The 24,950-nt window shown below is 44.6% G+C and overlaps 1 protein-coding gene across 2 annotated transcripts in view; it reads left to right on the forward strand.

Annotated features, from left to right (window-relative positions):
• Positions 1-23,432, forward strand: part of LOC140421049 (tetraspanin-7-like) — a 31,305-nt gene extending 7,873 nt beyond the window's left edge. Inside the window, exons 1-8 of one of the 2 annotated variants that reach the window (XM_072505362.1) lie at positions 4,000-4,112; positions 11,808-11,996; positions 14,845-14,919; positions 16,583-16,669; positions 18,166-18,321; positions 19,815-19,898; positions 20,790-20,871; positions 22,435-23,432. In XM_072505362.1, coding sequence (XP_072361463.1) covers positions 4,104-4,112; positions 11,808-11,996; positions 14,845-14,919; positions 16,583-16,669; positions 18,166-18,321; positions 19,815-19,898; positions 20,790-20,858 — 669 coding nt within the window. In that variant the 5' untranslated portion in view covers positions 4,000-4,103 and the 3' untranslated portion in view covers positions 20,859-20,871; positions 22,435-23,432. Of the gene's footprint in view, positions 1-3,999; positions 4,113-11,807; positions 11,997-14,844; positions 14,920-16,582; positions 16,670-18,165; positions 18,322-19,814; positions 19,899-20,789; positions 20,872-22,434 lie in introns of those variants that run through there. The other variant, XM_072505361.1, reaches the window with a different exon arrangement.
• The last annotated feature ends 1,518 nt before the right edge of the window (positions 23,433-24,950 follow it).

A 24,950-nucleotide genomic window follows, 5' to 3' on the forward strand; every position in this document is an offset into this window, starting at 1 on the left:
GTCAATTTACAGGGATAGGATGGGGAAGTGGGCCTTGATAAAAGTGCTCTTTCAGTGTCCGTGCCGACTCATTGGGCCGCCTGCACTGTAGGGATTCTTTGATTCTATGATCTTGCTCTCAGTTTTAGATGTTGACTTGTTTTGTTTTTTTAACATGTACGGCCCTGTACACCGTGGAGGGTCCAGGTGGAGATTCTGCAAAAAGAACGTTGCTGAAGGTTATAAAAAGGATAAATTAGAATTTCAGCATCAAAAGAAGTAGGAAGAATGGTCTTGCTATCTTCGAGTTAACCTACACCTAATAACAATGTTGTAACGTGTCTTCCTGCTCTTACAGAGACATGTACAATCAAATCCTATAGTTGTGCTTAGGGCTACATTAGCATGTCTGTTGCTTGCAACTGGGTCTCCTTGTAATTTTAACAGCATTTATTTTAGCTGAGGTAATTTGAGAGCAGCTGGAGGAAGGATGTCATGGGAGTGAACATCTCCACACTACCAGGAGAAGTGAGACCAGACAAGGGAGTTGCAATGATGAGGAACCAAATTCAGCCCAGATAACCATAGAATTGGAACAAAGTGTCTTAAGTCTAAATTTCCAAAGATATTCAGAAGAATTCAAGGCTTAAATCCAAAGATGTGCAGATTAGATGGATTGGCCATGCTAAATTACCCCTTAGTGTGCAGGCTTGGGTGAGGGAATGGGCCTAGGTATGGTGCTGTTTCAGAGTTTTAAGTGCAGACTTGATGGGCTGAATGGCTTCCTTCTGCACTGTAGGGATTACAATTGAAGTAACAGTAACTGTGGGATTTGAGAGGTAGATGAAACATGTAATGTAATTTTAATACTGTCTGGAACTAACAATGCACAGCGATCAAGGCAAAAATCCTGGACAGAAGCTTTGTTTTGAGTGTCATTTGTAAAACCTGGAATGGATTTCAGAATGCAAACTGTCAAGGAAACGCATGATTGAGAACTTGAAGCATTTTTTTGGGAGTGAGTGTGCTTAAAAGGGACTTTGTGTTAATGAAACCACTGTCGCTTAAGAGTATAAAAGCAGGAAAGTGTGACCGCACCTGGAGTACTGTGTACACTTGGAGGCAATTCTGAGGCGGTTCGCTGATTTGATTCCAGAAGAGATTTGAGCACTTTAGGCCTATACACTCGAGTTTAAATCTAATTGAGGTATAAAAGATGATGAAGTATTGACAAAAGTCAACATGGAGCGGATGCTTCTCATGAGGCAATCTAGAATGTGATCATAGTTTTAGGATAAGTAATAGTGGGCAGAAGTCTCCGTCCGTTCATGAGGCGAAGCTCCAACGGAGGATCTGCGGTGTTTCACGATGGGAAGCAAATGGGCGTATTAGTGAGGGGCAACATGGTTTTGTGAAGGGGGGGTCGTGTCTCACTAACTTGAGAGTTTTTCAAAGAGGTCAGAAAGATGATTGATGCAGATAGGGCAGTGGATGTTGGCTATACGGACTTCAGTAAGGCCTTTGACAAGGTCCCTCATGGTAGACTGGTACAAAAGGTGAAGTCACACTGGATCAGGGGTAAGCTGGCAAGGTGGATACAGAACTGGCTAGGTCATAGAAGGCAGAGAGTAGCAATGGAAGGGTGCTTTTCTAATTGGAGGGCTGTGACTAGTGGTGTTCCGCAGGGATCAGTGCTAGGACTTTTGCTGAATCGTTTGGAGAGTGGGCGGAGCGATGGCAGATGGAGTTTAATCCAGACCAATGTGAGGTAATGCATTTTGGAAGGTCTAATGCAGGTAGGGAATATACAGTGAATGGTAGAACGCTCGAGTATTGACAGTCCGAGAGATCTAGGTGTACAGGTCACTGAAAGGGGCAACACAGGTGGAGAAGGTAGTCAAGAAGGCTTGCACTCCTGGGGAGGAATCACTCCTTCAGCGTAGCTCTTTGCTTAATCTGGATCTGCCTGTGAAGGAAGTGCTTGCAACCAGTGAGGTAGTAGGTCTGGTATGTGACGTCTGGTCATTTGGAATGTTATGAGATGATGCAAGGTCTTCTGTAGGTACTTCTAGCATAATTAATGCAAATACCCTTTGTATAGTTGAAGAGGAAACTTAAACTTTGAATAACAGCTAACTGTTTGCTTGGATATACCTTCAGTTCTGTGCTTGCTATGTTTGACTTGGAGAAGCAAGCAGCTGATGTCTGCCCCTTGTAGGCATAAGGCATGGTCTGGCATACTGTGGTCAGCATGATGAATGATGGCACTGAATTTCAGATGAGTTGGCTACTTCTCCCACATCCAACCAATGTTACCCAGATTGCAGTCACGTGCATGACATTGATACAGGAGTTAAGTATGAATTTCTTTACTTCATTTGTCAATGCAAGAATGCACCCCAGTATTGTGCAGCTGTGTGTAGCACATCTTGTGGCACATGCTTCAGTTTTGTGTTCTCGGGTTTCCGTTTACTGCAAAGTAGCCTTTTGTGCAACTTTTATTGCAAAGTCACAGTGTAGATTTGGGTCTGAATTTCTGATTACATAAGATCCAGTAACAGTTCGAAAATTTTTTGCAGATTGTCATGAATAAAATAGTAAATTGTAAACCATTTCCAGAAGGCAGTTGACAAGGTGCCATATAAAAAGGTACTATGCAAATAAGGTGTAGAGGGTAACTCTATTAGCCAACTAATCCTCTATCCATGCTAGCAGGAAGCAGAGTAGGGATAATTTCGTCTTCAGGTTGGCAAGGTGTGACATCAGGGATTTGTGATTTAGCGTATGAATGTAGATGCAGCAATTGATCAGGAGAGCAAATGGAATGTTGGCATTTATTGCAAGGGTAATGAATGTTTTGCTACAGTTATACAGGACACAACATGAGGCCACATTTTGGAGTTCTTTGTGTTCATCTATGGGCATTGCTGACTATTATTGCTCTTAAGATGTCAGAGAGCAACCGCCTTGAACTGCTGCAGTCCATGTGGTGTTGAGGAGGGAGTTCCAGGATTTGGACGAGGGAGTACCATGACTGACTGGTATGGGTGTGTGGTGTGGTGGTATTGGGCCTGTATCCAGGTTTGACATTTGAGAGGTAAGCTTATTGAATCAAAGATCCTGGGGGAGGAGGACTTACCTGGTGCTTGCTGAAAGGATATTTCACTACTTGTATGAGAGACTAGAATTAGGCGACAGCGAGTCTCCCATTTTAAGTCCGAGCTGAGAAGGAATGTTTTTGAGAGATCATTATTCTTTGGAACTCATTTTCCCCTGTGAGCAGTAGAAATAGGGTCACCGGTACATTTACTTTTTTTTTCTCTAACGAGTCAGGTTATTTGCGGTCGGTAGAATCTGGAGTTGAGGCCACAATTGGATTACCCATGATCCAATTGTCAAATGGCTGAGTAGGCTTGAGTAGCCTAATGGCTTACTACTAATTCGTATGTATGTTCCCCCCCCGCCCCCATTAACAAAAACTTTTAGACTCCTCGGCTTTACAAATCCTTTTGCTACTCTTACTCATTGCAATTAAGTAGGCCCCTCAAACCTACTGTGCAAGTTTGTTAGATGTCCCCCCCCCCCCCCCCCTCAATATCATTTGTTTTCTTCACTCCTTGAGACTCTTGCCTAATAACACTCCCATGACCTAGCTTCTGCAGTGGGTGGGGCGGGGGGGGGGAGGAGAAAGGGGAACCTACTGAGATCAGATCACCTTCGGTCTTCTATAGTTGATCCAATACATCCTGTTCTTATTCCCGAGTTTGCTTTTTTGATCCATTATTTTACTTTCTTGTCTTTCCTACAGTTGTGCTTTTTTTTTTTTTTTTTTTTTTTTTTTTGTCTTCACCCCTCTCCTTCTGCACTTCTTTGCACTTGTAAATTGTTAATAGGACTGAGTTGCTGTATTCTCAAACCACCTTGTAAAACGGCAGGAAGTTATGAACTGGCTCTCACCACTGGACAAGTAGAACCCTGGCTCAGTAGATCATAAACTTTTTTTTGTTTGTTTGTTTACAGACATGATGAACAGAGTTGCAGGACATCCAATTAACTTTATCTATCTCAGCACTCTCTCTCCCATTACACCTTTTACAGTTATATACGGATGTCTTTAAATTCTGATGTTCTTGGTAAGTATACAGTTCATGTAAACCAATCTGTGACATCTCAGCTGAAACCGGTGACAGAAGCCACCCCATATGACTTCTGTGGACTTCTCGTCGGATCCCCCTCCAGATGCTTGCTGCACTGAGCCCCTCGTCTCACTGGATCTCACTTCCACACATGTGTTTCCAAACAAGTGCTGTTGGTTGGTTGGGGGTGGGGTGGGGGGGAATGTCCACTCCAATTCCCATGTCTCCTTTCGCTATTCCTCTGCTGTCGGTTGCCACCATGAATTCCAGATTTCACACAGCTGGTACCTGACCACTACTGCTTCACAGGTGTATTAAGATGTCACCAGACTTTTGAATGACCTCTGATAGGAACGTGCGAATTAGGAGCAGAAGTGGGCAATTCAGCCACTATACCCTGCTCTGCCATTCAATCCGATAATTGGGTCTCAAAATCCACATCCCTATCTTTTCCCCAAATCCCTTTAACCGTTTATTTTATTTTATCAGTCTCCTTCTTGAAACCAAAGCCATTTAAATGATTCAGATGCCACTGCGCTAGGAGCAGTGAGTTCCACAAATTCACCTCAACTCTGCGAGAAGTAGTTCCTCCTCATCTCCATTCTCAATCTACTACCACTCAAACCTATATCAGTGACCTCTCGTATTCTAATTGCCCCACCAGGGGGAACATTTGGTCTACGTTTCCTTATCTACCTCCCATCAGATTTCCTCCTTTTCCTCCCCACCCCCCCCCCCCCATTCTAAACTGGCTTCTCTTTTTTTTTTAAATCTGGTTTTTGCAGCTGTCTCTACCTCGTTTTTTTTTGTTTTGTTTTAGGTTGTTCAACTTGTTCTTTGTTCCTTTAACTTGAATGTATTCCTGTGACATTCTGTGTTAGGAGCATTACAGTACCTAGTAATGCCGGAATACCATTGGTGGAGAATGTACTTGTTCCCATTGGATAAGCTTTCATGTTAACTCTGCCCTGCAAGGCGGGGTATAAGAGCCCGTGCCGTCCCAGCAGCTTTCTTCTGTATCTGTGCTGCTGGGGGAAACATCTAGCGTATTAAAGCCAACAGTTGTCTCCAATCTCGTTTCTGATGGGGTTTTTTCTCCTTTTTAAAAAAATATTTACCTTTATATATTTTTTAAAAACTGCTTGCCAAATGTGGCAGGATGTTTAATTCATCGGGAAAGTGAAGGTGGATGTCACTATTGTTCGCTCAAAATGGAGGGGCAGAGGGAGGGTTCGCCCAGTCACTCGCTCGGTGCAATGCTGTCGCTTCACCTCAGCGGCTGTCAGCCCACGGCCTGGGAAAGGCCGGGGCCAGGAAAGGCCAGGCAGCAGCCGGTTCATTTGTTTGGGTGGGGCGCAATGTCGTTTAAAAGCTGCCCCTGCCTGCAACTCAGCCCCCACACGGCAAACCCTGCGGCAACCTTCAAGCACTGGCTGGCGTGTTTCAACGGATATCTCTGAACGGCCGGAAACACACCCACGGGAGAAAAGAAACTGCAAGTCCTGCACCCGGAGGGTGAGCCCAGAAATCTACACCCTCATCAAGGACGCGGACGATTTCGATGCAGCAATGGAGCTGCTGAAAGGACATATTCGCTATGTAAACCAGGTCTACGCCCGACATCTGCTAGCGACAAGGTGGCAAATCCCTAGGGAATCACTGGAAGAATTCTACCGTGCGCACCTGGTGTTGGGGAGAAACTGCAGCTGCCTGCAAGTTTCGGCGAGCGACCACCACTTTTTTGATCCGGACGCTCCCAAATCCGCCAGCGATTGCTGGAGAAAGACACATTAGGCCACAAGGAGGCACGCGCCCTTGACAGCCCCCTGGACAGCATGGAACACCCACCCCCCCCACCCCACGCGGCTGACCCCGAGGCATCTCCCATTACCCCCCCCCCCCCCCGGCAGCGCTGTCTGACCCATGCACCCACTTGCAAGGGATGGGGTAAAAAGGGCCACTTCGTGGTGGTATGCCAGGCCAGGGCGGTCTGGTGGCGAATGCGGACCGCCACCACAATTCTCTCCTCTGGCCACGTGTGGCATCGGGTGCTGCCATCTCGTTCATGTGCGACCAATGGGCGCCGCCACCATGGATGGACTCCCAGGACCCCAGCTCGGCTGACCACACACCGCCCGAAGAACATTCAACTGCTGCCACTAGTAGCCTTGGTGACCCTGGACCAGTTTCGGCCCCGAACACTATCGACTGCTACGACGATGGTGCTTATCAATGGGCATGAAACGTCCTGCCTAATTGACTCTGGGAGCATGGAGAGCTTCATACACCCCGACACGGTAAGACGCTGGTCTCTCCCCGTTAATCAAAAAATCTCCCTGGCGTCCGGATCTCACTCCGTAGAGATCAAGGTAGTTAACCGCACAGTCCAAGGAAGGGAGTTCAAAAACTACCGACTCTACGTCCTTCCCCACCTCTGCGCGGCCACACTCCTAGGGTTGGATTTTCAGTGCAGCCTCAAGTCTAACTTACAAATTCATCGGCCCTATTGGCCCCCCCCTCGCTGGCTGCAGCCTCGCGACCCTCCAGGTCGATCCGCCTTCCCTGTTTGCAAACCTCACCCCGAATTGCAATCCCGTCGCCACCAGGAGCAGATGGTCTAGTGCCCAGGACCGGATCTTTATTAGATCAGGGGTCCAACGGTTACTGAAGGAAGGTGTCATTGAAGCTAGCAACAGCCCCTGGAGAGCTAGTGTAGTGGTTGTAAAGACCGGGGAGAAGCTTAGGATGGTCATCGACTACAGTCAGACCATCAACAGGTTTACGCAGCTCGACGCGTACCCTTTCCCCGCATATCCGACCTGGTCAACAGGATCGCGCATTACAAGGTCTTCTCCACGGTGGATCTTGAGTCTGCCTACCACCAGCTCCCCATCTGCACTAGTGACTGCAAATACACTGCCTTCGAAGCAGATGGGCGGCTCTACCACTTAAGGGTTCCCTTCGGTGTTACTAATGGGGTCTCGGTCTTCCGACGAGAGATGGACCAATGGTTGATCTGTATGGTTTACGGGCCACATTCCTGTACCTCTGTCACCCATCTGCAGCCACGACCAGCAGGACCACGACACCAACCTCTGAAAATTCCTCCAAACCGCAAAAATCCTTAACCTAACATATATAACGAGGATAAATGAGTGTTTAGCACCGACCGCCTAGCCATCCTCTGCTGCGTAATGGAGTGATGGGCCCCCAACCCTGAACTCATGCGCCCCCTATGGAGTTCCCCCTCCCGCACTGCTCCAAGACCCTGAAGCGCTGCCTAGGTTTTTTTCCTACTATGCCCAGTGGGTCCCCAATTATGCGGACAAGGCCCGTCCACTGATCCAATCCAGTTTTTCCCCTGCCAGGCCTTCAGCCGCATCAAAGCAGACATTGCAAAGGCCACGATGCACGCCATCGAGTCCCTCCGCTTCCAGGTCGAGAGCGACGCGTCCGACGTAGCTCTGGTGGCCACCCTCAACCAAGCGGGCAGACCCGTGGCCGCCTTCTCACGCACCCGCCATGCCTCTGAAATCCGCCATTCCTCAGTCGAAAAGGAGGCCCAGGCCATAGTAGAAGCTGTGTGACACTGGAGGCATTACCTGTCTGGCAGGAGATTCACGTTGCTTTCATGTTCGATAATGCACAGCGGGGCAAGATTAAAAAACGATAAGATCTTGCAGTGGAGGATTGAACTCCACCTACAACTACGAGATCTTGTATCGTCCCGGGAAGCTAAATGAGCCTTCTGATGCCCTATCCCGCCCTACATGTGCCAACGCAAGTGGATTGCCTCTGAGCCCTCCACTAGGACCTCTGCCACCCAGGGGTCACTCGCTTTTTCCACTTCATCAAGACCTGCAACCTGCCCTACTCCATCAAGGAGGTCAGGGCAGCCACCAGGAATTGCCAAATCTGCGTGGAGTGCAAGCCGCACTTCTACAGGCCTGAGAAAGCGCACCTGATCAAGGCTTCCCCTCCCTTTGAACACCTCCGTATGGATTTCAAAGGCCCCCTCCACCGACCGCAATATTTACTTCCCGAACGTGATTGACGAGTACTCCCGGTTCCCATTCGCTGTCCCCTGCCCTGACATGACCTCAACCACCGTCATAAACTCCCTCCATAGTGTCTTTACGCTGATCGGTTTCCCCGCCTACATACAGTGATGGGGGGTCCTCCTTTTATGAGCAACGAACTGTTAATTCCTGCTCAGCAAGGTCATTGCCTCGCGCAGGATGACCAGTTACAACCCCCGGGGAAACGGACCGGTAGAGTGAGAACGGAATGGTCTGGAAGACTGTCCTACTGGCCCAGCGGTCCAGGAATCTCCTGCTGGCAGCAAGTCTTCCCGGATGCCCTCCACTCCATCCGGTCACAAACGTCTCCTTGTCTTCCCCAGGAAGTCCTCCTCTGGGACCTTGCTCCTGGACCCATCCTGCTATGAAAACACGTGCGGGCGCACAAATCTGACCCATTGTTTGAGAGGGTCCATCTCCTCCATGCTAACCCTCAGTACGCCTACGTGGCGTAGCCCGACGGCGACAGGATACGGTCTTCCTACGGGACCTGGTGCCCGCTGGATCCCTGCCACCGGCGCACCCCACAGCCGCCCCCTTCCCAGGTGGATCGGTTCAACCACCCCACCGGTGCACCCCACAGCTGCCCCCTTCCCAGGTCAGTCGGCCCTTCCACCAGCCACGTCTAGGTGATGAAGCTGCCACAGAAGCCAAAACCACGCTCCCGGAGTCACCGACACCCAAACCTCCATCAACATCTCCACCAAAGCTACGACTATCGCAGAGGACGACCAGGGCCCACGATCGACTAATTGTTTCCTTTTGAAATGTACATTACTGTTGTAAATAGTTAAAGTTGTAATGAGGCAAAACGCTCTACGGAGGCATTACGGTACCTTCATAACTATTAACTTCTACCACTTCTACCACGTTGTAATACAAAGCCACCACTCCCGCTGAACTCTTTTATAACTGGGTGAATGTGGGAGTCTGTTATGAGGATTACGGCACCTAGTAATGCCGGAATACCATTGGTGCAGAATGTACTTTATCCCATTGGATAAGCTTGCATGTTAGCTCTGCCCTGCAAGGCTGGGTATCAAGAGCCTGTGCCGCCCCAGCAGCTTTCTTCTGTACTTGCGCTGCTGGGGGGAACATCTAGTGTATTAAATCTTTCAATTATCTCCAATCTCGTTTCTGAGGTTGTTGATTGTGCATCACATTCTTTGTCTGCTCCCTTGTTTCTTTACTTAATTGTGTTCCTTTGGGAAGTCTGCTCCTTGCAACTCCCTTGTCCTGTCCTGGGTCCATGGAACCATAGAATTCCTACAGTGTGGAAGGAGGCCATTTGGCCCATTTTTAGTCTGCAGTGACCCTCCGAAATGGCACCCGACCAAGCCTGCACATCTTTGGACACGAGGGGAAACTTTTAGCATGGGAAATCCACCTAACCTGCACATCTTTCATCCAGCTTAAAACAAAACTCTCAATTCTTCCTAACCAATGGTGACCCCTAGTTGCAAAGCAACCTAGCTTTCCTTAGCCCTGTTTATTTTCATGTTTTAAACCATGTAATTACAATGCAGGCACAGTGACTAAAACCCACTGATATGAAAGCACTTTTTGTTTACCATGAGACTACAAATTTTAACCCTTTCTTGTAAAGACTGTACCTTTCTAATTTCCACAAATATAGGTTATTTAAAAGTACCTCATTAATGACATTAAGCTAATTCAGTCCAGTGGTGGCACAGGTGCTGCACTGCCCACTGCTCCCAGAAAGCTATAAACTAGTTGAAAACTTGTTCCAAGATTAAACATCCAAGTACTAGGACTCCAGCAGATGGGAGTAGCCTCCGCCCAGTGACTTTTATCACCAGCTGGCTGTTGCTACATATTTTAACTTGATTCCCATAAAATTGTTCTGGAAGATACAGAGCTAACTAATTTGTAACACCAGATGTATTGGGGGAACAGATGCAAAAATTGTGTTTTTGAGAAGAACAAGATGGTGCAAATTTATTTCTTGCTACAATGGAGCTCTCTACAATGAAATTCCTTCTGATATTTCTTATTGCTTTAGCTACTTTGCATGCAATAAGGTTGTGACCGTTGTTTGGACACCTAACCTTTGCTGTTGCACCATGTTTTGCCATGAAGTAGACAAACTATTTCCCCATAACCGTATTCTGCTCTGCCCTAACTCTGAGGCTGTAGAATGTGGATGGATTCTGTCTGGTGTAGCTGAGTGAAAGACCGTCGGGAATTGCCTCTACACAATTTGGAAACCTGAGGTTGGAATGCAGCAATGGAACCAATACCCATGTATATGTAAAATGTCTGCACTACAACCTGGATGATTGATTGTCTGTGATTCTGTAATCTTGGGGAACCTGTGAAGTGGGGAAGGGGAGTGGCATTCTAAAGCAAAGTACCTGACTCTCTCTCTTGCTATCAATGAAGTATTGTACTGCTGAGGTGCTATGGTATATGGGTGCAATTTCAGAGTTGCTGGTGGAATCAAAGTTCTCCCAACTATGGCTTCCCCTCTGTCCTTCCTAGTTTCCCCATATTTTGGTGTATGAAGCCACAAGCAAAAATATTGAACGGTTAGAAGGTAAGTAGAATAGATATTACATGGTCAAAACTCCAGAGAAGCAACCAACTGTGTTGAGAACCCAATCTTTTTAACATCCACAAATTTGAGTTGCATACAAACAATACGTTTTCATTGTTGATAGTTGCAGTGAGCATTTAAATGTTAAAAATTATGCAGTGAGTATAGTAAATATGAAGTATAGTAGCACAATCCTCCTTGTTACTGCAGACTGGTATGGATGTTTGTCTGAAGCAGCATTGTTTGGCGAGAAAGGGAACCATTCCAAACTCTGGAGACACCAAGATTCACATTGAAATGTAGTGCCCTTTGTGTAAGGATTCAGCTGATCAGCCACTGGAGGTGTTAAAGAACAGCTGTGGAACCAGTTGGACCACTTTATGTAGACCCAACTTTTAATCCACTATTGCAGTTTGCTTCCTCCCAAATCTATAAAATGTTTGACTTTTTTGCTTTGGCTGTAGATATTTATTTCCCTTGTTTGAGTCATTCCAAAGTTTCAAAACTTTGATCACTGCCGACCTGCCTTTTTGACTGAACTTTCACCTACCATACTGCAGAAAGTCAAAGATTGAAATACATGAAAATGTTTCTCTTGGTGTTGCTTTGGAACCAAAGCCAGTATTAAAGCAGTGAAGAAGCTGATTTTTGTTTTGTTGGCAACATGAATTGTAGGATTGACTAAAATCTTAGTAAGCCATTCCATACAAACATTACATGTGAATTATAAAAAGACCCAAGATGTTCTACGCCAAGCTTCCTGACTTGGAACTCTGGTCATGACTTGGAGCACTCTCAACAGCATTGTAGGTGTACCTTTTTATAATCACATAGACGGCACCAGCTCAACACTGCCTTCTTGGGCATTTGGGGATCGCTAGCACATGATGTCTGCCAGCATTATTTCGGTTTTCATGCTCTGCAAGTAATGTAATTTCCTCTTTTAAATAGAGGTTTTAAATCCAATTGTATCTCCAATTCTATAAACATATACTTAGCAAATCAAAATGCATCCCTGTTGCAGTTTGTCACTACAGTTGAACTGTTTGTTCTTAGTTTGCAGGTAGTGTACTTTTGGCAGTGGGTGTTTGGGGCAAGGTGAGTCTGAAAGAATACCTGTCTCTCGTGGCTGAAAAAGGTACAAATGCTCCCTATGTGCTCATTGGAACTGGTGCTGCTATCATCATATTTGGCTTCTTTGGATGCTTTGCAACATGCCGAGGAAGCACATGGATGTTAAAACTAGTAAGTCTGTTTAAATTAGCATGTCTTATTTTTTACATGGGATAGCACAGTGATTAGCACTGTTACTTCACAGCGCCAGGGACCCGGGTTCGATTCCTGGCTTGGGTCATGTCTGTGGAATCTGCACGTTCTCCCTGTGACTGCGTGGGTTTTCTCAAGACCCAAAAGATGTGCTCGTTAGGTGAAGATTGCTTATTGTCGCAAGTAGGCTTCCATGAAGTTACTGTGAAAAGCCCCTAGTCGCCACATTCCGGTGCCTGTTCGGGGAGGCTGGTATGGGAATTGAACCCGCGCTGCAGGCCTTGTTCTGCTGTAAAAGCCAGCCGTTTAGCCCACTGCTAAACCAGTGCAGTGAATTGGGCATTCTGAATTCTCCCTCTTATGAACGAACAGGTGCCATAGTGTGGCAACTATGGGATTTTCACAGTAACTTCATTGCTGTGTTAATGTAAGCCTACTTGTGACACCTACTTGTGACACTTTATTATTATTGCCTATTAATGATTTAATTGCACACTATGTAACCCATCAATCACATAGAATATACAGCACAGAAAAAGGCCTCCACACTAGGGTGTGATTTTTCAGAAAGATTTTTGTTGTAGCGAGTGGGAATTGCCCCAGAGTTTAACGCTTCAGCCCAGTGAGGCCGGCAGTGTTATTCAACGTTAATTGATCCACTTAAGACCTCACGGGCTTCTCTCCGCAAGAAAGCTCACCGGCTGATTCGCCAGCACCATGCTCACCAGTCCCCCACTAACCAGGTCGCGCAGCACTTGTCCAGCCAACCCAGTCCAGCTCGCAACAAAGGCGCCGAGGAAACCAGCCCCAAGATTCCGTGACGCTGACCTGGAGAGGCTGCTAGACCATGTGGAGGCCAGGTGGGATGTACTGTTCCCCTGAGGGTTCAGGAGAGTCTGCCATAGGGCAGCCAGTGCCGCCTGGGACGTGTTGGCAGTAAGCTTGGAACATGACCAGGAGGACTGGCCAGTGCAGGAAGGTCCATGACCTACACTGGAGCACGAGTGAGTAGACAAACACCCCCTCCGTGACCTTTCTGCCACAGGAGCATCTACCCTCCCCCCCCCCCCCCCCCCCCCCAACTCTCCATGCCACCCTCCACACCCCGCTCCCACCAATGAACCCCGCATGTGGCTAATGATGCCCTCTGTGCTCAGGAAAAACTCTCCTACAACTGCTGGGAGAGGGCCCAGACTGGTGGAGAGGTGACAGAATCCTCACCACCTTAAAGGCGCGTGCCCTGGAGGCGACCAGTGTGGCCAAAGAGGGTGGTCTCTCCTAATCCTTGTCCTCCTCCCGCCATGGACATCACTGTCTTCGGGCAGCTAAGCAATGACTCCCACATGCTGCATGGCCACCCACCCACTGGAATCCACTTGGGTTGTGTGACGTGCTCACTCTACCACGATTGCCAATATTAGCGATTGGCGATGCGGCTGTCAGCAGTCTGGGTGGTTGGTTGGGCAAGGGTTGCCTCAGAATGGATCCAAGGATTGGCATAGGGTGGGTGCGGTTGCCCCACCCCCTGCCAAGCCCTGGGTGGCAAACCCAGTGCCCACAGGCTCTTTGCCTGTGACCAAAGATGGCTACTTGGCTCCCACAGAAGTCCTTCCACCAGGTTCACTTTGAGCACTAATCGGCACCAGGGTGACCACTTGTTGGGGAGGCTATTGGATAAGGGGTGGTAATTGGTAATTGGTTACTTGCCACTCTTGTGTAGAGATCCTGATTTCTGCCTCCGGGAGTGGGCTGGTTGCATCTCAACTGTTGGCACCTGGCATGGTTCTCGTTTAGCCCATCCTGCTATTTACCGACTTCTTTTCGCTTGAGCAAGAGCATAATGAGGCTAGAGAGTCACACCCCTAGTCTCGCCACATTGTCATTCCAGTTTGCTGTTCAATGCATTTGGTTCACCACTTGGTGGTAGTGAGTTTCAGATTTAATCAACTTGTGTAAAGCCATTTCAAATCCAATAGCGAATTAATTAGTAACTACCTAGCTTTCCTGATAGCTAATCTTTGTGCTGATGTGTTTTTTTTTCTCAAATCTTTGGCACCTTCTCCAATGCTTAATCACCTTGCCATAATTTGGAGACAACAGTGTACAGTACTCCAATGTAGTCTGACCAGGGCCCTTTGCACATTTAGTACACTTCACTTCTGAATTCTGTACCCTTGGAAAGAAATCATCATAGAATTTACAGTGCAGAAGGAGGCCATTCGGCCCATCGAGTCTGCACTGGCTCTTAGAAAGAGCACCCTACCCAAGGTCCACACCTCCACCCTATCCCCATAACCCAGTAACCTCACCCAACACTAAGGGCAATTTTGGACACTAAGGGCAATTTATCATGGCCAATCCACCTAACCTGCACATCTTTGGACTGTGGGAGGAAACCGGAGCACCCGGAGGAAACCCACGCACGCACTGGGAGGATGTGCAGACTCCGCACAGACAGTGACCCAAGCCGGAATCGAACCTGGGACCCTGGAGCTCTGAAGCAATTGTGCTATCCACAATGCTACCGTGCTGCCAAGTCCTAGTGCATGTTATCTTTAATTGCTTTACTGACCTGTAGTGCTGTTTAGAACTTTTTTCCACCTAGATCCCTTCCACCCCATTCAACATATTTACAGTTAACTGATAAGTCCAGTGTTGTTCTCTTAGAAAAATGAGTCCTGTTTAAAGACTTGAGCTTGGCAGCTATGTTGTATTTTTTTGATTTGGTAAAATTTAAATCTGATTTAAAACTGAACACTTGGACTACTGAACTCCGGCGCAGAATAGTTGCTAGGTCTTGATTGACTTTGTTCCTTCCCACCCCCAGTATGCCATGATCCTGTCCCTACTCTTCTTGGCACAACTTGTAGCTGGAATTTCTGGATTTGTCTTTCGACATGAGGTAGGGAGCAAGTATCAAGTGCTTTACATTGTATTAAGTGTTTCCATTCTGATGTATTGCTGTGCATTAACTGACTAGACTGCCAACATGGATTTTTTTTTTGCAAAGGGGTTTCCAAATTTGGAAAATCTGGAAGGATATACCTGTGAAATAGTTCATTGTCCTATGGAACAGATTAGAGGTTAATATCTAACCGATATTTTACACTTTTAAAAAAACTATTAATTTCCTGGCTGCTTTTTCTGCACTGATTTCACACTGGCTGCAATTATTATTGTCACAAGTAGGCTTGCATTAACACTGCAATGAAGTTACTGTGATGCCAGTATATGAGGCAATTTTTCCCTCCTTGAGGGTTGAACACCTGAATAAAATGGCAAATGCCAGTGGTGTGAAGAAGTTAATTTGCGTTAGCATTTGGCTGGTAATACCTGACTTGGGAAAGCCTACTTCTAGATGTTCACGGTGGAATTTCACTTTGCAATAAGCCTTCGAATTAGCAACAATAAGTAAATTTGATTACAGAACCACGTCCATTAAGTTCTAATTTAAGTTTGATCCATATCCTGCAATACAAGAGGCTGCATGGTATGAGTGCCAAGTTGCAATCTGCTCTTTAAAGAGCAGTCTTTCTCACTAAAATCTGTTAAATGTTTGACTCTGGGGTGGATACAAAATATCAGTGTAGCCATGACTACCAAGTTATCCGCCTTCTCATTGTATTGATTGCAGTTTTTTTTTATTAAAGAGAGGCTTTATTTTCTTAAAGTTTCAAATTAAGAATGGATTCTTTCATAATTCATTTGTACATGGGTCCACTTGCATAATAGCAGGCTGGATCAAATGGGTTGCTGGCTTGTGGAAAAATATTTGATCTTTCCTCTTCCCATAACTCACTGGGCCAGCAACATCTTGAACTGCCATTAGACTAGTCAGATGGCTGTTAAATGCATAACCAGTTCTGTTCAGCATTGCAAGTGCATGGGCATAATGTGCCCCTAATCCATACCAAAGTATCTTGTAGATGTTTCTTCCCAGATTCCATTTTTATTTTTACATTCCAATTGGAATGAAACCAACTGCAATTAACTAGAAATCTGAAACTGGTTCTCAATGTAGTTGGCCATTAACTGTGGGAATCTGGTTTTGAATCTTGGCAATTTGCCATCTGATGTAGGTGTCTCCGTCGTCCCTCAGGAAGCCCAAATGAAATGGTGACCCCCAGTGTGATATTTTACAAATGACTGTTTAGAATTCACTTGATGCATTTTTTTCCTTTTTTTTTTTTTTTGGTCAAATCATGAAATGTGTGCAAAGTTGGTCCGGTCCTTGCTACAGAACAATCAAAACAAAAGTACAAGTCTTTGACTCCTAGGACCCCAAATTCAAAACTGATGTTGGATTCTGTGATCTAAGCAGCTGTGAGATTTTAGCTTCTTGCTAAGCAGCTGTTGAATTCTAAGAGTAACTATTTAAGCATTTCCTCTGCTATTGCATTACTATCTGTTCTCTTACCAGTTGAGCAGATAAATTGCACTCGACGATCTTTTTAAAATTGATCATGAGTAAGCCTTGGATCATATGCTTGAGCTGTGCTTTTCTGCAAACGAAAGGTTTGGTGCTTTATTTGCAAATTAGTTGATGTCTGTATTTGTGTTTTTAGATTAATGCCCTTTTCAAGGACACTTTCCGAGAAGCTGTAAAGCAATACAATGCAACAGGGTCCCCTGTGGATTACATTCAGCGAAACGTAAGTAAGATGAGGCCAAGTGACCTTTGTAATCAAATAACTGGCAAGTTCACCAACAAACTAAAAACACTCACTCCTTGGTCACGCTGGGAGTAGGATACAGACCCTTTTTAAAAATTAAAAATAAAGTTTCTACCCATGTCCTTCCTAACCTCACTTCCAGTGACGAACACTTTTTTTTTTTTTTGGGGGGGGGGGTCAACAGTTAACCCTTCATGCTTTATGACTATAGTCTTCTTGAAAACCAAGTGCACCTAATCTAATGCAGGTAAATTTAAATAAGTTGCTCATTTGTATTGCATAAACAACAAGCTACAATATTCTGTGTTCACCTGTCTGGAATTTGACTAATGTGAAATCTTGGACAGACAGTCTGTTTGAACAGCAGCAACTTTCATTTACATAGCACCTCGTCCCAAGACTCTTCTCAGGAGTATTATCAAACCCATTCGACCATTTCTATGCGTCAGTTCTGTGTCCAGCTTGGTTCATATCAACACGCTGATATCATAGCAACTGTAGTGTTTATTCGTCTTTCCTCTGAGTTCATGTGTATGCATTTACTTGACATTCACAGTACATGTTCAGCTTCCCTTCCCAGTCCCATATATTAGTTGTCATAGAAAATTGGTTCCTTGGGCTCCGATGCTGTCTCCTTTGAGCACAACTGCACACCAAAAAAGCACCATTGCAATCTCCGGCCTGCCCTACCTCCAGTCCTTTGAACAGGATTAATTAAGTTTGAAGGGTTTTCGAATTAGGGGGACAAATGCATGATTTCTGTGGCTGCAAATGTCAATCCAAGATGATGCCTCCCTGATGCTAGGATTCCATTGATGACCAAGACATTGGCCCATCGAGACTCTACAGCCCACTAATTCCACAGATTCTACCCTGCCAAGCGCCAAGAATCCTATGTCTCAAGGTCACTGCTCATTCTTCTAAACTCCAGCGTACCGGCTCAACCTCTGTTCCATAGGCGAATCCCTCCATACCAGGGATTAACCTAGTGGCCTTCTCTGAACTGCTTCCCATGCCAATATATCTGGGATAAGGGAACCAAAACTGTTCACAGAATTTCAGGTGTGGTCTATAGGTTTAAAATTTATTTTTATGCCAATATTCCATTTGCCTTCCCTATGACCTGCTGAAGTTGCATACTAGCTTTGTGATTTATGCACAAGCACCCTTAAATTCCTGTGCTGCAGCCTTCTGTCATCTTTCTCCATTTAAAATATTCAGCTCCTTTTATTCTTCCTGCCAAAGACTACTGTATTTGTATCATTGTATTTTAACCATGTCCAGTGCATTTTCTTAGTATAAGCTGTCTCCTTAAGCAGGAGAACATTTTTTTCAAACTACAATTAGTGTTTTCCCTACTAACTGCAAATTAATTTATACAAGTTGTCCTCTAGTTAATAATAAGCAACCATACAACAATAATACAGAACCTTTTAATAGTTCTTGCATAACTTGCACTTATTTTTGTTTTCTAGTTGCATTGCTGTGGTGTTCAAAACTACACCGATTGGGACGAAACTACCTACTTCAAAATGAATGGAATCCCAGTTAGCTGCTGTAAAAATAATACTGACTGTAAACCTGGAGACCTGAAAAACATGACTACTGCCAAAGACAAAGTATTTAAAAAGGTTTGACAATCGATGGTCCAACTGAGATCCAATTTATCATTGAGTCTGATCCAGTCATTAATTAAAGCATATAGTCTCTAGTGTATATAGGACCCTGTCTGGATGCTGTACTCCAGACCTCCTTCAAATTTGATATATAGTTGTTTATTTGGCCATTGTTTGATGGTCACATTTACTTTCACATTGTCTTGACTCTCCATTGCCAGCATTTTATGTTCAATGCCCTGCCTAAGTTCTGAAGATCACCCAAATTTATGCATGAGCTGAGAATGTTTAAATTGTCTGGTTTGATCCTGTCCGTGTAGTCATTGAGCCGGATCCTTGATTCCTTTTCTGCCTAGCCCATTTTTGGCCATGCCGTTGTTCTACTAATAAAATATCTAAATTATGAATCCAATTGCATCTGTCCGATGATGAACTACATGCGGGAGATATGTCACTCTGGCTGTAAAGGCTGTTTGGGAGTGGCATCCCCTTTCACAGCTGAAACAAATTAATTGACCTGAAGTGAATTTTTTTTCTTTCCTTCAGCGGGCTCTCCTCTGACATCTGGTTATTTCTTTTGTCCTCTGCTCTTATCCATGCCCTTCCTGACTGCTTGTCTCCAGGCACTCTGCTCTTGTCGGGCAAAGAGGAATGACCACTCCAAACATTGTAATTCAGCACTATCTTGCCCGATATTCATCTGAGGCAGCAGAAATGGAAACTGTTCAGAATTTTTCATGGCTAGCATAAATTGTCCATGCTTCAATCCTAGCACAGGAGGGTGCCGCGAACACCAGACTAATGCAGCACTTTTTTTTGTATTTTGGGTTAGTTTCCTGTTGGTCCCCACAATTCTCCGGTCCACACCATTCTCAACTTTGACAGGTGGCTGCTACCCTATTAATCCTTTACTTTGGCATCAAGGGATGGTAATTGTTGATCTAAGGTATGTGAAGCTGTTGATTATCTTCAGTGAGGTTTTCAACATTGAAATAAATTTGGTCCCACTGTCGGTGCAAACACCTTGCAGGCCCGAAGAACTAATCTACAAGCTGTTGCAACTAAACTTCAGTATTGGATGCAAACATGGTGTCGTCAGAAATCCGCAACTCTCAAAACAGGACATTATGCACTTGACAGTCTTTCCAAGTTGAACAGCTTGCTGCCTGCTCTCATACAGATTAGACCCCCTTGGTGAACCACTAAAAGTGGCAGCATGACCAAAGAGTTGGTGCCAGGACACAACCCTACTTTACCCACTGCTGATTGAAGGAACTGCATCGTCTAGTGCAAATGTTCAGGCAGGCAACCTATTTTCCATAGCAATTTCAAGAGATTGTCTCTTCAAAATTCAGCATTTAATTTAGTTGAAACTGGCATTCCAATCCCATAACCATCTTGGCTTAGACAAAGGGCACAGGTTTTGCAAATACTTTTCCAGTCTATAATTGAAGATGAAAATTGTATCTAATCTTTATCACCAACACTTATGATTTTATTTATTCCAGGGTTGCATTTTGTTGATCATTAACTTCATGGAGACGAATATTGGAATCATTGCTGGAATTGCTTTTGGAATTGCCTTTTTCCAGGTGTGTCCTTAACAGTTGGATGTGTTTGGTATTGTCAATTTGGCGTGTCAAAGACTTGATATGTATCTAATTTTAATGTTTCATGGCTTAACTAGCCCATGTATAGATTAACAACTCTAGTTTGAGCAGATTCTGCTAATCTTTTTTGTGGTTTTTGGATAAGCGATAAGCATAGATGTTAAATTCTAGTGGCTTTCTTGAAAGGTGGTTTCAGAAGATCAGTCAGCTGTGGTCCTTTTCTGTTGAATACTTGAAACTCTTTGACTGTTTCAATTTCATGCCATTTTGAGCTAAATCACAGCATGGCTGTATTCCAGTTAGGATGCACTTTTTTTTTCCCCTCTAGCAAAATCCATTTACTTCCATGCGCCTATATTTGAAATTAATCTAGGAAGGTTTCATTCAGTCATTTAACTGAAATAGACTAGACATTCAGTCCAGTCTTGCAGAAGTTTCAGTCCAGTCTTGCAGAAGTGTATCAGCTTTCAGTTGCTCTGTTACTGTGGCATAGCTGTGGAAGTAGGCTGTAGTCATGATGACCCTAAATGAGTTCAGTCTGTGGACTTTGATCCTGGGCTCCTTACGAAAATAGAAAATGCTCCGATAAAGAATGTGATAACTGGATATTTGATGGTTGATTGGGCTGAGTTTACATGGATTTATGAAAGGGAAATCATGTTTGACCTAAAGGCAATGAGCAGAATAGGTGAGGGGGAAACCAGTGATGTGGTGTATTTTGGAAGGCTTTTGATTAAAGGCTTTATTATTTCCACATTATTTAACTAGCATTCAGATTTCCATTGTCTTGCTTTCCATTGTCTAACTGTATTTAAAATTAGTTTTTCATTTTAATGGTAATTTTACTTCCTCCTTCTCCTCCCTGCTCCACAGTTGATTGGGATCTTGCTGGCCTGTTGTCTGTCTAGGTATATCACAAACAACCAATATGAAATGGTTTAACAGATTGAGCCAGGTAATGTATAAATTTAAATCCACCGCTGATTAATTTCCAGCAATTAGTTCTTGTTTTGCATATTAAATTGCACGATCCCATTTCTGTGATCATGTACTCGCTATGAGTTTTTGCATTCTGTAATTCTTTTACTTAAAGTGTGCAGTTTGTCTCTGGCATGCTATTGAGATTCCAGTCCTAAAGGTTGAAGAGGTGATAAACCCAACATTGCTCTTTTTCTCAAGAACACCTCCGTTTGGGTTCCGTCAGTGTCATTCAGTTCTTGACCTCATTACAACCTTGGTTGAAACATAGACAAAGAGCTGAACACCAGAGGTGAAGTGGGAGTGACAACCCTCCACATCCAAGGCAGCATTTGACCAAGTATGGCATCAGGGAGCCCCATGGGAATTGGGGGCAGGGGAAGGAACTCTGCTGATTGAAGTCCTATCTAATTTAAAGGAGGATGGCTACGGTAGTTGGTCAGTCATCTCCATACTGCAGGAGTTCCTCAGGGTAATGTCCTGGCCCCAACCATTGTCGTAGTGGGGATGTTTGTTGCTGTATGCCTTATACAAGTCCATGTTCACAAGCAGCAAGACCTGGACAATGACTATATCCAGGCCTGTGTCACACAGGCTGGGCTTTGACAGTCTCCAACAAGAGAGAATCTAACCATTATCCCTTGACATCCAATGTCATCATCCTGAGAGTTACGAGTTCCAATTAACCAGGAACTGGACTGGCCATCTAGATACTGTGGCTACAAAAGCTGGTCCGAGGCTAGGAATCCTGAGGTGCAGAACTCACTGACTCCCTAAAGGCTGTCCACCATCTATGAGGTGTAAATGCCTGGATGAGTTTAGCTCCAATCATACTCTAGAAGCTTGACACCATCCAGGACAAATCCTCCCTCCTGCTTGATTGGCACACCACCCATAACCCACTGGACAGTGGCAGCAGTGTGTATAACCTAAAAGACTCACTGTAGGAACTCGAGGCTCCTTGGGCAGCATCTTCCAAACCCACTACCATCTAGAAGAGCAGCAGATACATGGGAACACCACCTGTTAAGTTACCCTCCAAGCCGTTCACTAGCTAACTGGAAATATGTCACCCTTCCTTCATTGTCACCTGGGACAAAATCCTGAACTCTCTCGCTAACAGTACTGTGGGTGTACCTGCACCATTGGGACTGCAACAATTCAAGAAGGCAGCTCCTCTTGAAGGCTTGGAAATGAGCAATAAAATCCCGGCCTTGCCATTGACTCCAACATCTGATTGTTTTTTTTTTTTTAAATCCATGTACCGCATTTGTATAGTGAGATCCAGACTCTAGGATTTGACGCAATACATCCTTCCTCTTGACTAATCATTAAACTTGGAAATAAATTTGCAGTGCAATTGAAACTTGTGCAATAGCCTGTCCACTTTTTTGGTCCAATAGCCTGTCCACTTTTAATCAAGAGCGAATTCTGCAGCAGACATCCTGAGAGCAACAGCTGCAAGCATCCACAGTATTTTGCTTTATTAATCACTTTGTCTTTGGTTCACTCCTCAAAAGTTTGCTTTTTTTTTTTTTAGGACCCCTGTATCAGCATCAGAACCTCACAGTTAAAGGAACAAAACCAGCAGAGTTAATACCCAAGCAAAACTGAAATGTTTTGCATGCTTATGGTGTAAAGTATTACAAAATAGTTTTTTAAACGCTCTACATTTATCTTTGACGTTTAGGTATGTACGGCTGAACTGGTTATTATTAAGAAATGTAGACCTCCGTTTAATCAGCAAAGTCTAGTATTGTAGTTTCACTCGGAATTTGCTACAGACTTTGGTTTTTTTTTTTAAACCTTGCATTACAGACTTTCTCTGCTTTGGATTCATGATCATTGTCGTCTATTTTCAAAAATTAAATCTGAGAACTTGTCAAACATAAGATTTTACTTTTTTTAAATTGAAATTTGTCCTATTGAAAGTAATAAGAGCACTATATTTAAAAAAAAAAAAAAGTATTTTTTCTACAATGTGTGGGTATGAACTATTTTGCACACTACTGCATTTTCTAAAGGCAAATGAATACTTCCTGTGTATAACAGTTTTTGATAATAGTCCTAGTTAATTTTTGAATTTCACTAATCACCAGCTTAAATTGGGATGATTTCAAAGCCTATCTAGGAAGCACTGGTATATGCTACAAATTCCACAACTTTTTTAGTGTTGTACTATTTTAATGCTAAAATCCACCTTTAAGATTGCAATTTTGAACCAAAGTGGGTTATTTGTACTGTAATGACATAGGAAATATCTGAGCCACACTGCCAAGTCGTCAACCTTTCTCCAGGCAACTCCTGCACCCTTTTGCTTTAAACGGGCTGAAAGAGATTAACATCGACCTATAGAAATGGAGGGCTAGTTGTCTCTGCATTGGGTCGGGTCAGTGTGTAGATATATATTTATGTATCCTTGTTCTCTCAATTCTTATCACTGGACAGTAGAGATGTAGTGAAACATGTAATATCTTTCAGTGATTTCTTTGGTAAATATGTAAGCTACCTGATTTAAAAATAAACTTGATTATAGGAGCCAATTGTGATTTTGTGATCTTATTCAAGTGGCAAGAGTGTGGTTTATACTCAATGATGCATTTCATTCCCCAGACTGGTACCTTGGGAGTTTAAAAAGTTCTGCTTGAACCTAGGTTCCAAACAATTGGGTAGGGCAAAAGTACAATGTGGTTGTTTGAGGGGTGAGGTGTATTGCTAGAACATAGAACATAAAACATTACAGCGCAGTACAGGCCCATCGGCCCTCTATGTTGTGCTGACTGTGAAACCACTCTAAAGCCCATCTACACTATTCCCTTATCCATATGTCTATCCAATGACCATTCGAATGCCCTTAGTGTTGGCGAGTCCACTACTGTTGCAGGCAGGGCGTTCCACGCCCTTACTACTCTCTGAGTAAAGAACCTACCTCTGACATCTGTCCTATATCGATCTCCCCTCAATTTAAAGCTATGTCCCCTCATGCTAGACATCACCATCCGAGGAAAAAGGCTCTCACTGTCCACCCTATCCAATCCTCTGATCAGCTTGTATGCCTCAATTAAGTCACCTCTTAACCTTCTTCTCTCTAACGAAAACAGCCTCAAGTCCCTCAGCCTTCCCTCCATACCAAGCAACATTCTGGTAAATCTCCTCTGTACCCTTTCTAATGCTTCCACATCCTTCCTATAATGCGGCGACCAGAATTGCACGCAATACTCCAAATGCGGCCGCACCAGAGTTTTGTACTGCTGCAGTATGACCTCATGGCTCCGAAACTCAATCCCTCTACCAATAAAAGCTAACACACCATATGCTGCCTTAACAACCCTCTCAACCTGGGTGGCAACTTTCAGGGATCTATGTACATGGGACAGCGAGACCTCTCTGCTCATCCACACTGCCAAGAATCTTACCATTAGCCCAGTACTCTGTCTTCCTGTTATTCCTTCCAAAATGAATCACCTCACACTTTTCTGCATTAAACTCCATTTGCCACCTCAGCCCAGCGCTGCAGTTATCTATGTCCCTCTGTAACTTGTAACATCCTTCCACACTGTCCACAACTCCACCGACTTTAGTGTCATCTGCAAATTTACTCACCCATCCTTCTACGCCTTCCTCCAGGTCATTTATAAAAATGACACAGCAGTGGCCCCAAAACAGATCCTTGTGCTACACCACTAGTAACTGGACTCCAGTCTGAACACTTCCCATCAACCACCACCCTTTGTCTTCTTCCAGCTAGCCAATTTCTGATCCAAACTGCTAAATCACCCTGAATCCCATGCCTCCGTATTTTCTGCAGTAGCCTACCGTGGGGAACCTTATCAAACGCTTTACTGAAAGCCATATACACCACATCAACTGCTTTACCCTCATCCACCTGTTTGGTCACCTTCTCAAAGAACTCAATAAGGTTTGTGAGGCACGACCTACCCTTCACAACATTGTCTCTTTTTCCTGTGTGAATACTGACGCAAAATATTCATTTAGCACCTCCCGTATCTCCTCCGACTCCACGCACAACTTCCCGCTACTGTCCTTGACTGGCCC

The sequence above is a fragment of the Scyliorhinus torazame genome, chromosome 5, assembly GCF_047496885.1.
Source record: "Scyliorhinus torazame isolate Kashiwa2021f chromosome 5, sScyTor2.1, whole genome shotgun sequence".
Lineage (NCBI taxonomy): Eukaryota > Metazoa > Chordata > Chondrichthyes > Carcharhiniformes > Scyliorhinidae > Scyliorhinus > Scyliorhinus torazame.